At 43.1% G+C, this 12369-nt stretch overlaps 2 protein-coding genes across 4 annotated transcripts in view; both read right to left on the minus strand.

Annotated features, from left to right (window-relative positions):
• Positions 1–3109: 3109 nt before the first annotated feature.
• On the minus strand, positions 3110–7835 carry COX18 (cytochrome c oxidase assembly factor COX18). 2 transcript variants are annotated; one of them, XR_011048438.1, is made up of 7 exons: positions 7546–7835; positions 6141–6241; positions 5559–5722; positions 4831–4943; positions 4350–4457; positions 3887–3979; positions 3684–3765 (listed from the first exon to the last, which is right to left on the minus strand). XR_011048438.1 is itself a non-coding variant. In XM_068403842.1 (6 exons), the coding sequence occupies exons 1-6, from the start codon at positions 7813–7815 to the stop codon at positions 3592–3594; spliced, it is 930 nt and encodes a 309-aa protein (XP_068259943.1). In that variant the 5' UTR covers positions 7816–7835; the 3' UTR covers positions 3110–3591. The 2 variants fall into 2 exon arrangements, 1 of the variants encoding a protein (XP_068259943.1); XM_068403842.1 differs by lacking the exon at positions 3887–3979 and having other exon boundaries at positions 3110–3765.
• Positions 7836–8469: 634 nt separating this feature from the next.
• ANKRD17 (ankyrin repeat domain 17) overlaps positions 8470–12369 on the minus strand; it is a 76029-nt gene continuing 72129 nt past the window's right edge. For both annotated transcript variants that reach the window (XM_068402692.1, XM_068402690.1), the window contains exons 32-34: positions 11550–11725; positions 11163–11327; positions 8470–9927 (exon numbers count right to left, since the gene is read on the minus strand). In XM_068402692.1, the coding sequence (XP_068258793.1) occupies positions 9868–9927; positions 11163–11327; positions 11550–11725 (401 nt within the window). In that variant the 3' untranslated portion in view covers positions 8470–9867. The remainder of the gene's footprint in view (positions 9928–11162; positions 11328–11549; positions 11726–12369) is intronic.

Raw genomic sequence — 12369 nt, forward strand, 5'->3', positions numbered from 1 at the left:
CTCATTTTCCCAAACAAGGGAAGTAGAGGACAAAAAAGAGCCATCTGGGCTCTGTGGCTAGCTACCACCCTCATCCAGAAGCCCAAACCCTATAAATAAAGCAGCAGATAAAAGTATTATAAAAAGAGATAGTATTATCTCTTTTAAGATAATAATAACTTGTGACCCCTCAGACTTAAAAATAGAGCAACAACACTCACTTATATGAACGGCAGCTGCTGTTACTCTTAGCACTATGCTGAGCTTCAAAGGAATGAGGAATATTTTATTTCCCGTTAGAAATAAGTCAGATCAATTAAATACAGGTAGTGCAACAATAACAAGGGACAAAAGAAAGAGTTCTCCTGCCAGCTGGGCACAGGGCTGCACAAACAGGTGGCTTTGCAAAGCCAACTAGCCCCTAAAAGGGATTGTCCCCACCCCTGCCCATTTCCATTTGGCATCCTCACCCCATAAAGAGGGAGCAGCTAACAAGTTCTGGTCATTATTTTCAAGATCAGCAGTGTTAAACAGGGGGTTACTTCAAAGGGCCACGGCAACGAGGTGGAAAAGCAGTGTACACAGCCGAGGGATGGGCTGATTAACTTCTGACACAGCACCAAGATGAAAGACAGAAGAAGAAAAGCATTTTGCTCTGAGACCTGCCTGCTTGCCCCACATTTTAGGACATGGACAGCAGCAACTACAGCTTGAGCACCCCCCTGTGTACAGCAGTGTACTCAAAAACACTTAAGCACTTTTTTCCTTTCCAGAAACCATGGAACTCAAGTGCCAAAAATGACACTTTGCCCTTGAAAAAATTCTTGCACATCAAGGGATCCACCCTAGTAACTCAGCTTGGAATTTGGATTCCCCACTAAAACAACCACGAAGAAGAGCCAGGTGGACTGGCAAAGCATCAGATTCTCTGGCAGACACCAGCACTCCCCCCCTGCACCCTGTAAACTGTGTTATAGTGACATTTGCATCTCGAATGTGACACTGACCAGCCGTGCTAAGGTGAAGGGGACTTCTCTTCTTGAGCTTCACGGAGTACCAGCTCCACCTACTGCCACTTTACCAGCCCAAAATCCACTCCACCTTTGCCCACACACTTTTTCCAATGCCTTCAGCTAAGACAGAATGACAATAAGTCATTCAGAAAGATCTGTAGTACCTCTAAGAATCTAGAAACAATTTCCTACGCCTGATGCAACCCTGGCAAGGACTTTATCATATCAATTCTGACCCCACGCCATGTCCTCCTTACCTGTGGGTTTTGAGTTGACAGATATCATCAGATAAGATGTCTTTTGCTGCCTCATTTAACTTGCAGTTTAACACACACGTTTTGCTCCCAGTTTTTTGTTAATTTAAAGTAGGAACTCAGAATCTTTTAAAAACTTTAAAAAAATAATTGCTTACCTTTCATTTTAACAAAGAAAAAACTAAGTCAAACCCAGTATTTACACAAAGCACAGAAGTCTATTTTAAAATCATAGTGCTTTAAATTCACTAACGTTGCAGTTTGCAGGGTAAGGAGGATGTATACTCATACCAAAACTTTAAAAATCCACATAGTATTTCCATATTAATCTACACAATTATTAAAGCACTTTATTTAAGAAAAAAAAAGAAAAATTGGCATTTATAAAGGGGAAAAAGGAGGATCAAAGACATATGGATAATGTATGATTAAGTAATGCTCATTTAAAGGCCCAGGAAAAAAGGCTAGGAGAAAATTTCCTGTAAAATGGAGCATTCTCCTGTTCTCTCTCCTTAAAGAGAGATGAAGTCCAGGGAATTCATGTAAAATGTAGTTACTGGGTTTGGATTTCATTTCTCTTACTAGTTAAAGAATAATATACAATAATATCCGAGGCACACGGATTTCTTCAGCCCTGGGGGGAACACTTACTTCCCCCATCTTACAGTTTATTTTACTATTTGTCCCATCTATTTTCTTCAACAGCTTTCAGACAGTTTTGTGGCTGAAATCAATGAATTTTTGTGCCTGGGATCTTATTTAATGTTTTTTTTTTTTCCAGATTTTTCATCCAGTATGGAAGAGTAGAAACAGTCCCTGAATTTTACTTATTTCTGCTACTGTTGAAAGGTCAGCTTAATGTTCCCAAGAGATTCCTGAGGTTTGGGGTACTTATCCCTACTTTTTGAGTGGTTTTTCAGCAATGCTAGGAAAAACAATTTAGGAATTCCAGTGCTTCTGATTGTACTGAAAGTATTTAAAGAATTTGTGCAGCAGGATCTGGAGTTCAGAAACTATATGTAAATTAGAAGCTTGTTTTTATTTTACAGAAAACTTATTGTTAGGGAGTACTGTGACAGCCACCACTTTCCCCTCATCACCTCACCAGGCCGTTGCCAGGACCTGACTCTCCAAAGAAACACTCCCAGATCAGGATACTGACCTGCTTTTATCCTGCCACCAGCAGACTATGTAATCCTACAGCGAGAAACCAAGCCCAACCCCTACTGCTGTCATTCAATCCTGTCTAACAGGTAGACCACAGTCTGGAAAAATGTATGGCAACATTAAATTCAAATAAAATAGAATTTATATGATTTTTTTTAAGCTTCTGCCCCTGTAAGAAAAAAAGAACCTCTTACAAGACTGGACTTGCACAGACCTCTGTGCAAAGGGACATTAGCACACACTTTCACAACAATATATGCCTGCTGACTTATGTATGCAGAATAAGGTGAGATGTGCATCTGAATACCCTTTACAGGAAGCACCTACACGTAATTACACTCATGTTTACACGAAAAAATATCATACACAGGTCCTTTAAGGCATAAAATACTTGCACTTTACCTTTAGGACTTACCTTAAAAAAGAGATTTCATATACAGTTGAAGTATTTGGTTTCTTATCATCATTCATTCTCTTTCAAGGTGCTGCTTGCCTCATTTTTAGTATATACAATAAGCAGCTGCTACTCTATTTTATTCATGGAAAAAGAGATGGGGAAGAAACAGAGTTCTGTCACTCAACAGGTGATCAACCAGGAACGACACAAGAAACTTGCTCTCCTGAGTCAATCTAGTGCACAAGAGACTGACAATCACCAAGTTTATTTGGCAGTTAGAAGAAATCAGCTACCAGAGCTGTTAGGAAGCCTGTCATGTGAACCACCTGGTTATTGAACTATACCTGATTACCAATCAATCTGCACCAGTGTCTTAAGCAAACCAGTAACTACAGCATCAGTCCATCTAGCCTCTTTCCTCACCCCAAAACTTGTTGTTCTCTAGCCCGTAGGTCACATCAGCTTCACCACAAGGCAGCCTAGATGAGTCACAGTTTTACCTGAAATTCATCTGCACAATTCCTTACGATAATTCAGGACACAAGCCTGCATTACTGGACTCTTCTAGTTACAAAACAACCACCCTTGAAACGAAACTTCCCAATAAACATACATTTGTGCTGAACAATCATTCTTTACAGCCAGACAATGCTTTATTTGGAAAATAAATATAACTCCAGCTGCAACATTTTACAGTGAATAAGTACATCTGGATACAACAGCACTCCTTAGTTACCCATGCAACAATGGTGGGAGAGCTCTTCCGACAGCTCAGACGACATCATTTCTTAAAGCTGTATTTGGCAGCCAAGGCAGACACAATATCCCTGTAAGGGGTGTCCGAGTCAGATCTGGTCCTTGGTATGCAACACAGCCGACGGAAGGTGGGAGAGCGCAGCAACAGGTTGTGTGAGAGTCCCACGACGCTGGAGGACAGCCAGTACAACGCCATGGACTGCAAGGAGACAAGCATGAAGTTCAGCCACCCCAGGTGTGAGGACAACACTACCATCGTAGGCAGCTCTTCACGAACCGTAGCCACTGGCTACTCCCAGTTATGGAGAAAAACAACTCACCTAAAACCACTCCTCTCAATAACAATAACAGCTTCCAGTTGAAACGTACTTTTCACTCTTTCTCACCTCTTCTGGGAAAAAGAGTCATCTACACTGAAGTTTGACAACAGTTCATGAATTAACTCAAATTAAACTTGCTTAAACTTCTATATTTCAGACTTTAAGTTGATGATCAAACAACAGGATACTTCATTTTTGCTAACCACTGCAAGAAATATTCAGAAGTATAACACTTGGTAAAAGTGAGCAGTGTTTTAAGAAAATCCTGGAAAATTTCCTGGTCCAAGAACTAAGCTGTCTTCCTCGTACAGTAAGCAAACACTTAGCACACCTTTGTCCACATGTGTGTATATAATAGAGAGTATGGTCTGTGAAATACTCCAGGCATTTGGGCTGCTCTTTAAGCACTAGGAACACACCAGAGTCACAGGTTAATAATGCAGCATTAAGACTCTCTACTCACAGAGGGGACTGTTGCAGCGACAGGGATCATCACCACTGACACCACTCGGAAGAAATTCGTAGCAAGCTTCTGGAACCTGGAAACACCCATTTTTTGTGAAGCGAAGATCTGAGAGGGGAGAAACCCACAGTTATAAACAAGTGCTTTCTGAAACAACTAAAATGGGAAAAAAAAGTGACACCTAACAGAAAAATCAGGAAGAAAACTATTTCCACTAAATTACCCAAAGAAATGGGAAATGAAGACTTTTTTTTTTTCCTGTTTCTGTTGATTAACCTCCCTAAAAATTTTAAAACGTTTTGGATTTTTAAAATATATTAGAAGATCACACAATATTGTTAAGTTTTGACCACAAGGCAGTAACAAATTATTGGGCAGGAGCAGGGGGAGAACAAACCAAAAAACCCAACACATGCTTTTGGATTCTATAAAATTCTATAAAAAGCATTGTCCAATCGTCCTATTTACTCCACCAACATACCTCCAGTATCAGCAAATTCACGAGCCCAAGTGACACTGGTAAAATCCATGTAGAGTCTGGTGCTGTGAGGTCTGTAAACCACAAAGCTCCGCCTGCTGAAAACGCTTCTTGAACTACACGAATAAAGAAAATACAGAATTAAGTATGATTTGCCACCTCAAGTTAGCCAGAACCATACCATATATTACAACCAATTTCTAGGTACATTTTATCTACACAATAAACAGTATTAAAGCATAAATCTTTGGTTTAACAGATCACATGTTAAGGCAGTCTGCTACCAATACAAGTGAAAAATGGTGGGAGATAGAAGCTGAGATCCAGCTTAGCTCATGACAGCCACCGACTCAGGTAAACCTGTGATAAAAACTAGGATTTTACCACCATTTTACAAGCCAAAGAGGAAAATACCACAGAATGGTTTGGGTATATGCAATGCAGTAACCTACAGTGACTACGTATTCTGTGGGTTTGAAATAATTTTATTTTTCTTAATAACTATATAACTTGTTACGTTTTTGTTTAGAAGAACAAGCTATAAACTCTCTTTAAAAAAAAATCAAAACAGCAGTGTTTTTTTTTTTAAAAAACCCCACACCTTGTCTATACTACTTCACATGGAAGAAAAAAATATAGATAAATAGGAATGTGCTGTAGCACAGGTAATATCACTTACTAAACACGCTTATCTTGTGAACCAGACAAATCCCAAGACAAATTTTAATCACCTTGTGGGTCCGTGGCACCGACGCTGCAGTTGCGCAGAGCGAGGGACACGCAAACCCACATGGGAATCTGCACCCACACCAGTAAAGTGGCTTTGAAGGGATGGCAGTTGTCTCGAACGTACAGGTCCGTAACAATCCTCCGCAGGTTCTTCTTGAAGTGGAACCTTTCAGAAAGAAAAAAACACAACAAACCAGTGATATGATCCTATCCCAGCTTAGATATAGTGCTACTGCAGGGGGTGTGGTACTACACTAACAAATGAACGGGACTACAACTATTGAAGCCTCAAGTCCCACCAGTATGTAGACACCAGAACAGCTAAGGAAACTTTAGCTACAAGTAAAGGCATCAAAAACAATCCTGGACTTGGCCCTGTAATCATAAGCCTATCAAGGTCAGAGCTTTAAAATGGATATACTCTGAAGGGCAATACAACAAACACAAATCATAGAAGTGGTAAGAAAATCCAAGCTTCAGGCAGCAGCCGAATCCTTCTGGAAAACTGCTGTTTGTAGGACGCTCCCTCCTGCTACCCCTCAACCTGGAATAGATTTATAAGGTATATACAATCACCATCTTACCTGGCCACCTTTTCAGACCAACCCAGCTGCTTCCCACGAACAGTAACTTCATAGCGAAGACGCTCAGCTAGCGTTTTAATCTCAGGCTGCAAGTTTTCCAGCTAGCTAAAGAAAAGGAAAAACGTTTATGCACAGTTACATGTAACAACCACTTCCTCCCCTCACCTGATACTGTGTAGGATACAAAAAGCACTGTGAAGGACCAGGCACACATCTGGGAACACCTTTTATCTTTAAACAAAGTAACTATGTGAAGATACTGAGAAGTATTTACAGTAACAATCAAAGATACTATCTTACCACCAAACAAAATAAATACAGAATTAGATTTTGTATATCGTTCTTAACAAGCATCTTTCTGTCTTCCTTCAGGAATTGTGACCAGCTACTTAACAAAAATCCTTTAATGCCACTTCAAAAAGATTTAAAGTCCAGCAGGACACAACTGTGTAGTCCCCAAAGTCACTATCCTGAGGAGCAGGAAGAGATCCCATTATGCAGGAGTTCAATATGATACTCACTTTTGCAATCAGAAGAAAAGGAAAAACAGTCTTTACTGTAAAAAAAACAAACCCCAAGAAACAAAACCCACCACACACACTGTGACAAAAGAATTACATTATGGTGCTTCTGCAATAACACTCTTAGAATGATGGTCACAGAAGAACCATGTCTAGGAAACACACCTGCATTACCAGCCTGACTTTCACACAGGTGAAGAACACAGACCCAACTGACTCCAAATCAGACCTGAGCTCTGGCAGCTGTGATACCACCACCCTAAAGTCCTCCTTAGCTGGTCAAGGAACAGCCCAGAAAAGCAGAAACACCCCACTTCACACCACAGCCCTGCACAGGCTCCCTGACCACTGGAGGCACAGCATATAACCTTCTTATAACCGTTTTTCCTCATTTTTGAGGAAAAACAGGGATTGAGAAACTACTGAGGGCTAGTGTACTTCAAGTTTTCATTTGAGCAACTTTAACAAGAGATTTAACACAGTAAATCACATAAAGTGCCTCGCACGCGCCTTCTGTCTCTCAGACTAAAACAAGTCCATTTTTACGTGGTTGCCCTGAAGAAACACGTTCCCATTTTCCAGTTTTATTCGTAATTCACGTGCCCAAGGCCCGACGCAGGTTTATACCCCCAGAGCCCCACCGCCCCACGAGCTGCGGGACCCTCCGCCACACACAGGTAAAGGGGTCCGGTAAAGGTAAAGGGCTCTGTGGGGAGGTGCCGGCCCCGCACAAACGCGCTGTTCCCCCCTTCGGTGCAGAGCCACCGCCCCGTGCCCCGCCCAGAGCCCGCACCGCCCCGTCCCTCCCTCAGGCACCGCGCGCGCGGGGCGGCTGCCATCACGCGCTGCCCTCAGGGCGCGGGGCCCGCCGGCGGGAAACCCACCTTGGCCAGGAGGCGGCCCTGGTGCGCGGCCAGCGGCAGCGTGACGGCGGTGCGGAGCAGGGCGGCGCCGCAGGCGATGGCGGCCCACCACGGCAGCCCCGCGGCCGCCTGCAGCACCACCAACCCCTCCTCGGCGCAGTGCACCGGCGCCGACTGAGCCAGACACTCGTACCAGCCGCCGGGGCCGCCGCTCGCCGCCGCCACCGGTAAGCTCAGGGGAGCGGCGGCCGCGCCGCCCGCCGCCCAGCCCGGCCGCAGCAGCCGCCACATCCCTCGCGCCTCCCTCAGGGCTCAGGTGCCTCGTCCCGCGCATGCGCAGCAGCCGCGCAGGCGAGCGCGGCCTCCCGGCGCCGCGGCCGCCATCTTGACTGAGGGCGGGAGGAAGGGCAGCTGGGTAGGGAGGGGAGAAGGGGCAATTAACTAATTGCTAATGAGCAGCTGGGCTCCCTGCACACAGCTGCACGTTGAAGGGTCTCTGCTTACCTCCTGCACGGGCAGGAGAGGGACCAGAAACCGCTCAGACCGCAGATGCAGCTGCACCACATTCACATCTCCTTGGGCCTGAGGGCTCCTCAATCTACCCCGTGCCACCCTCAAACCGCTTGTGTTCCTTTTCCTTAAATAAATAACACCTGCCAGCTCCCACAAGAGTATGTTCCTGTTTTTATTGGTCAAATAAAAAGCATTACAGTTTAAGTTTTTTTAAAAAAAAAATGTAGCTGCAGCACAACGGTTGGATTCGATGATCCCAGAGGGCTCTTCCAACCTGGTTGACTCTCTGATTCTGTGAAAAAAAAAATGAAAACCCACAAAAAAGAACCCCAAACTAAAAAATTCCTGGTACAGACTTCAAACCCTCCCCGGACCTCCGTTACCAAGCTCGATGCCACAAAGGTAGCACCCAGCCTGTGCTCCCCCAGCCACAGTTTGATTTTTCAAGTCAACAAAATACAGGTAAGAAACCACCCTCTCAGACACCCTTCTTTCGTCCCACGGAATTCATGGTTGGAATAAATACCAAGCAGTGTTTCTCAGTAGGATTATTTCAGAATAAGAATGCAAATAATCCTAAATAGCGCTGAAGCACGAAGCAAAAAGTACTACTGGAGGGCTAAAAGTCATACAGAAGGCTGGAAGGGCACTATTCCCCACTCACAGTAAGGTGCTGAAATTGGAGTTTCAATCCTTTTTCTTAGCAGTTCTTCAGTTCTGTCTCCATTTTGCTATAACCAGCTCTTCACACAATGCATTTCAGGTGATCAGACAGCTGGAAAAAGGAGCTTACTTTTATTTAGAGCATCACCTAAGGGCACATATCTGGACATTGGTATGCACAAAGCTCTGGACACCTCAGAAATACCACAATATTTAAAAGGCAGTAGGTTTCTTTGGACAAGTGGTTTCTTCTTCTAGAGTCCCGTTACTGAACTAACACACCTACACTCTGCAACGACTTCTGTAGGCAAAGGAAGGAACCAGAGGAACAGAAGCTCTGGGAGCACTCGTGGAACAGAACACACCTTGCTGCATCAACCCAACTGTAAGAATACTTTTTAATAGATGCTGCAGCGTGGTACATTTACTCCGTTTACCAGGCAAGAGGGGAGTTCAGCACTGAGGGGACTCTGAATGTGCCAAAAGGCTCTTTTCTCTGGCGCTTTTTGCTGAAAAAACCTGGGTAACAACTGATGTATGCCTTCTCAAAAACATCCAACACACATTTGGAAAAAGCCCCCTTATAATGCCCCTTTTTTTTTATATAATGTACTTAAATTACACAAGTAGAAAAGTTATGCTTATTAATAGTTTAATGTATGAAGGAAACATCCAGATTTCTGAATATGAAGGTACATATCTCACATTAATTTAAGTCTACATAAAGTAGAGCCTCTATACTGACATATTGAAATTTACTTTCTGCTTAGCCATTTGTTATGTAAACAATTGTACATTTATTTGCCATTCTAAAACTTCAGGATCAAGTTTACATAATTTTGCTAAATTTCTGTGTTTGCTCAGAAGCAGTTTACAGTACTAAAACCAACCAGCCAAAGAACAGCTTCAACAGAAAGTTATGTCAAAAAAAAAAAAAAAAATAAGGAAAGGAAAGAATAAAGGCTAACTAAGTTGAAACGTATGATGGTGGGGAATGGGCGGTCACAATGTTCACAGAAAAAGGTCAGTTAGTAAGTTCTTCTGCAAAAAGCCTACACACTTCAGTCAAGCACATCAGTAGAATGATCTCAGAGCACATAAACTGTTTCTGTCATTTGTATTTTCCTCTGCAGAAAAGGAATCTCAAGGCTAGCAAGTTGATCCCACTCAGCCCAGTTGGTTCATATGCACACTGTTCATGTGAGGTGTCCAAGTTCCAGTCCACACCTGAAAGAGAAAGCTTCATTTAGCACCAAGTTCCTCCATCATAGCAACACTGATGTAATACATATTTTACTGTATCACTTTAGACCCAGGGAAATAAGTATTCCCTCTAAACAAGCCAGGTTCACTGCCAAGGAAAATTAACAGTACAAAATTATTTGTAAGGACAGTGCCTGAAGACCTCCAGCTTCAGAGCATGGGACTGTCTTGACCTTAGGAAGTTCAGACAATCAAGATCTTGATTTCTGGAACCTTTAATTATTTTCCTCCAATGCATACCAACACCCTCAGCTCTGGGGAAACCCAAGTATAACAAAGGAAAGCCTTCTTTGGGGGACAAAGTTTTCTCACTAAACCAGAAGTCACCTCATAACAGTCATGAGCCACTTCAGAGCAATACATGAACTGTGGCTAAACAACAGCCAGCCTCTTCTGCACATCTAGGGTCTGCCAGAGCTGCGAGCCCCTGTTCACAGCTTGGATGATTCCCAAGCCAATTAAGTCCAGAAATATCTTTATTTAATAACAGTGTATCAGAGCTCACTGTATAATTAAAAATAAACACAGGATATAATATAACAAGAGCTACTGGTGATCCATTGTAATATTAGTTGCTGGCTGAGTACAAACAAGAGGTTTAGGGGAACACAATCCCTACACCTAAATTATATTTAGTGCACAAGCCTATAACCCAGGCAAGCTCAGAGCTACTTACTCCCTTCCTGTGAGAACTCCTAACACAGTGAAGACATCCCACCTTTCAGAGCCCAGCACTAATCCCTCACACCTCATGCTGTTTCCCCTTTTTGGGAAGGGAAAGCTTACTTAACACCAAATAAATGGCTTTTCTCACAGAAGTTGATTGTGTTTGCCCAAATGCAGAACTGCACAGACAGACATAATGATCATTTTGAGTAAAATAAATAGTGTAAAACTATCTTTTCTATCCAGACTTGCCTACAACACATCATCATCAGAACTGCATTAACTTAGCCCATTTTTTTCTCAGGACTACTTACACTTATTGTATTTTTTGAGAGATGAGTGATGTTTAGTTGTCAGTAGGCACATACAGCACTCAGTGCCACAGTGAGCAGGGGGCTGTATCAGCTCCTTAGAGACATGAGCAAAAAGAAGAAACACTACACTATGTTCACACTTCCTCACAGCTAGGATCTTATCCTCACCACACTGTTTAAATAAAAACAAAATCACCAATATAAAAACTGAAACCTTACCGTCTGAGGCCCGTTATTTTCTGTGGAATTTGAAACCATCTTGATCAGCGAGTTCCAAGATGGGTCAGCAGCATGAGGCCCGTTAAATATGGGGCCTCCAGTACCATCTGTGATGGGGGCTACAGGAGGGATCATCGCATTCCCATACACAGAAAAAGGCATGCCCTTCGGGGGAGGAAAAAGCAAGAATCAGGATGTAATTCATCAACATTGCTACTACTGCACATGTAGAGTGACAAAGGGAGGTTTGTGTTTAAGAAATTCTTCGTCTTAAAGTAGTAATGAAATGCCTGAATTTAAGAAAATTCTATGCATATGTTTATTACATCACGGACTGACAAGGAAATCCAGCAGCACCGCACATATTAAGCCCAAGAAGGTCATTACCCCGACTTTTGGGAAGTCCATGTATCCTGCAGGAACGGGCTGATGGAATGTACCGGAAGGCGTGACGATTCCCGTGCTGTCTCTCTCCATAGCTTGGTGCGAGAACACCCCTGGATCCGACATGGGCCTGTGGATCATGTGGCTCCCCATGCCGCTGTGACACCAGTCCACTTTATCTAATACCACAGAAAACACCTTTTTCAGTTGTCATCCATTTTCCAGCGTAAAAGTTTGCACTGTAACGCTTCTAGAAGTGACCTGTGCTCAGCCTGCAGCCCCTGTGCACCCACCTGCACTAAAACTTGGGTGCACATGGGATGGAGAGTTACTCCACAGGGTTACTCCACAGCAGGAGCCCTGAGGCAGTGCAAGGAGTTCTGAACAGTTACATCAACCAAAGCATCACCTCTGTGATCTTCCTTCACTTGAAAGGGAAAGCTGGCACTTGTGCCAACTCTTCCTCCTCCAAAACCCTAAATTCCTTGCGTGTTTGGTGCTGTGAAAGGGGTATGTACGCTACTAAGACTATTTGCTCCTCTTCATTACCAGTCTTTCATGAATTATTTAATGGACTAAGAGACAGAGGAGTACTTTTGAAAAGCAAAGCCTGAAAATGACCAGCTGGAGACATGTGCTCATGTTCTAATGACATGAACTCATTAGAGGCAGCTTGGTGTTGTTACTCTAGTTCAAACCTCAGACATGCAGAAAGCCAATTTTTCCAAATAAAACATAAGGACATGATATTTGGAGGGGCAGAGAAGGAATACAGAAACATTTCTGAAGCCATCCTAATATTCAACAAGCAAAGAGCCTATTC

The sequence above is a fragment of the Nyctibius grandis genome, chromosome 6 (assembly GCF_013368605.1).
Source record: "Nyctibius grandis isolate bNycGra1 chromosome 6, bNycGra1.pri, whole genome shotgun sequence".
NCBI lineage: Eukaryota > Metazoa > Chordata > Aves > Nyctibiiformes > Nyctibiidae > Nyctibius > Nyctibius grandis.

Excerpts from the sequence above, each read along its gene's own strand:
- COX18 (XM_068403842.1), bottom strand. The coding sequence starts at position 7,815 with ATGTGGCGGCTGCTGCGGCCGGGCTGGGCGGCGGGCGGCGCGGCCGCC. Across the intron at positions 6,242-7,545 it reads AGGGCCGCCTCCTGGCCAAG|CTGGAAAACTTGCAGCCTGA; the intron begins GTGGGTTTCCCG and ends TTCTTTAGCTAG. Across the intron at positions 5,723-6,140 it reads TGGTCTGAAAAGGTGGCCAG|GTTCCACTTCAAGAAGAACC; the intron begins GTAAGATGGTGA and ends TCTTTCTGAAAG.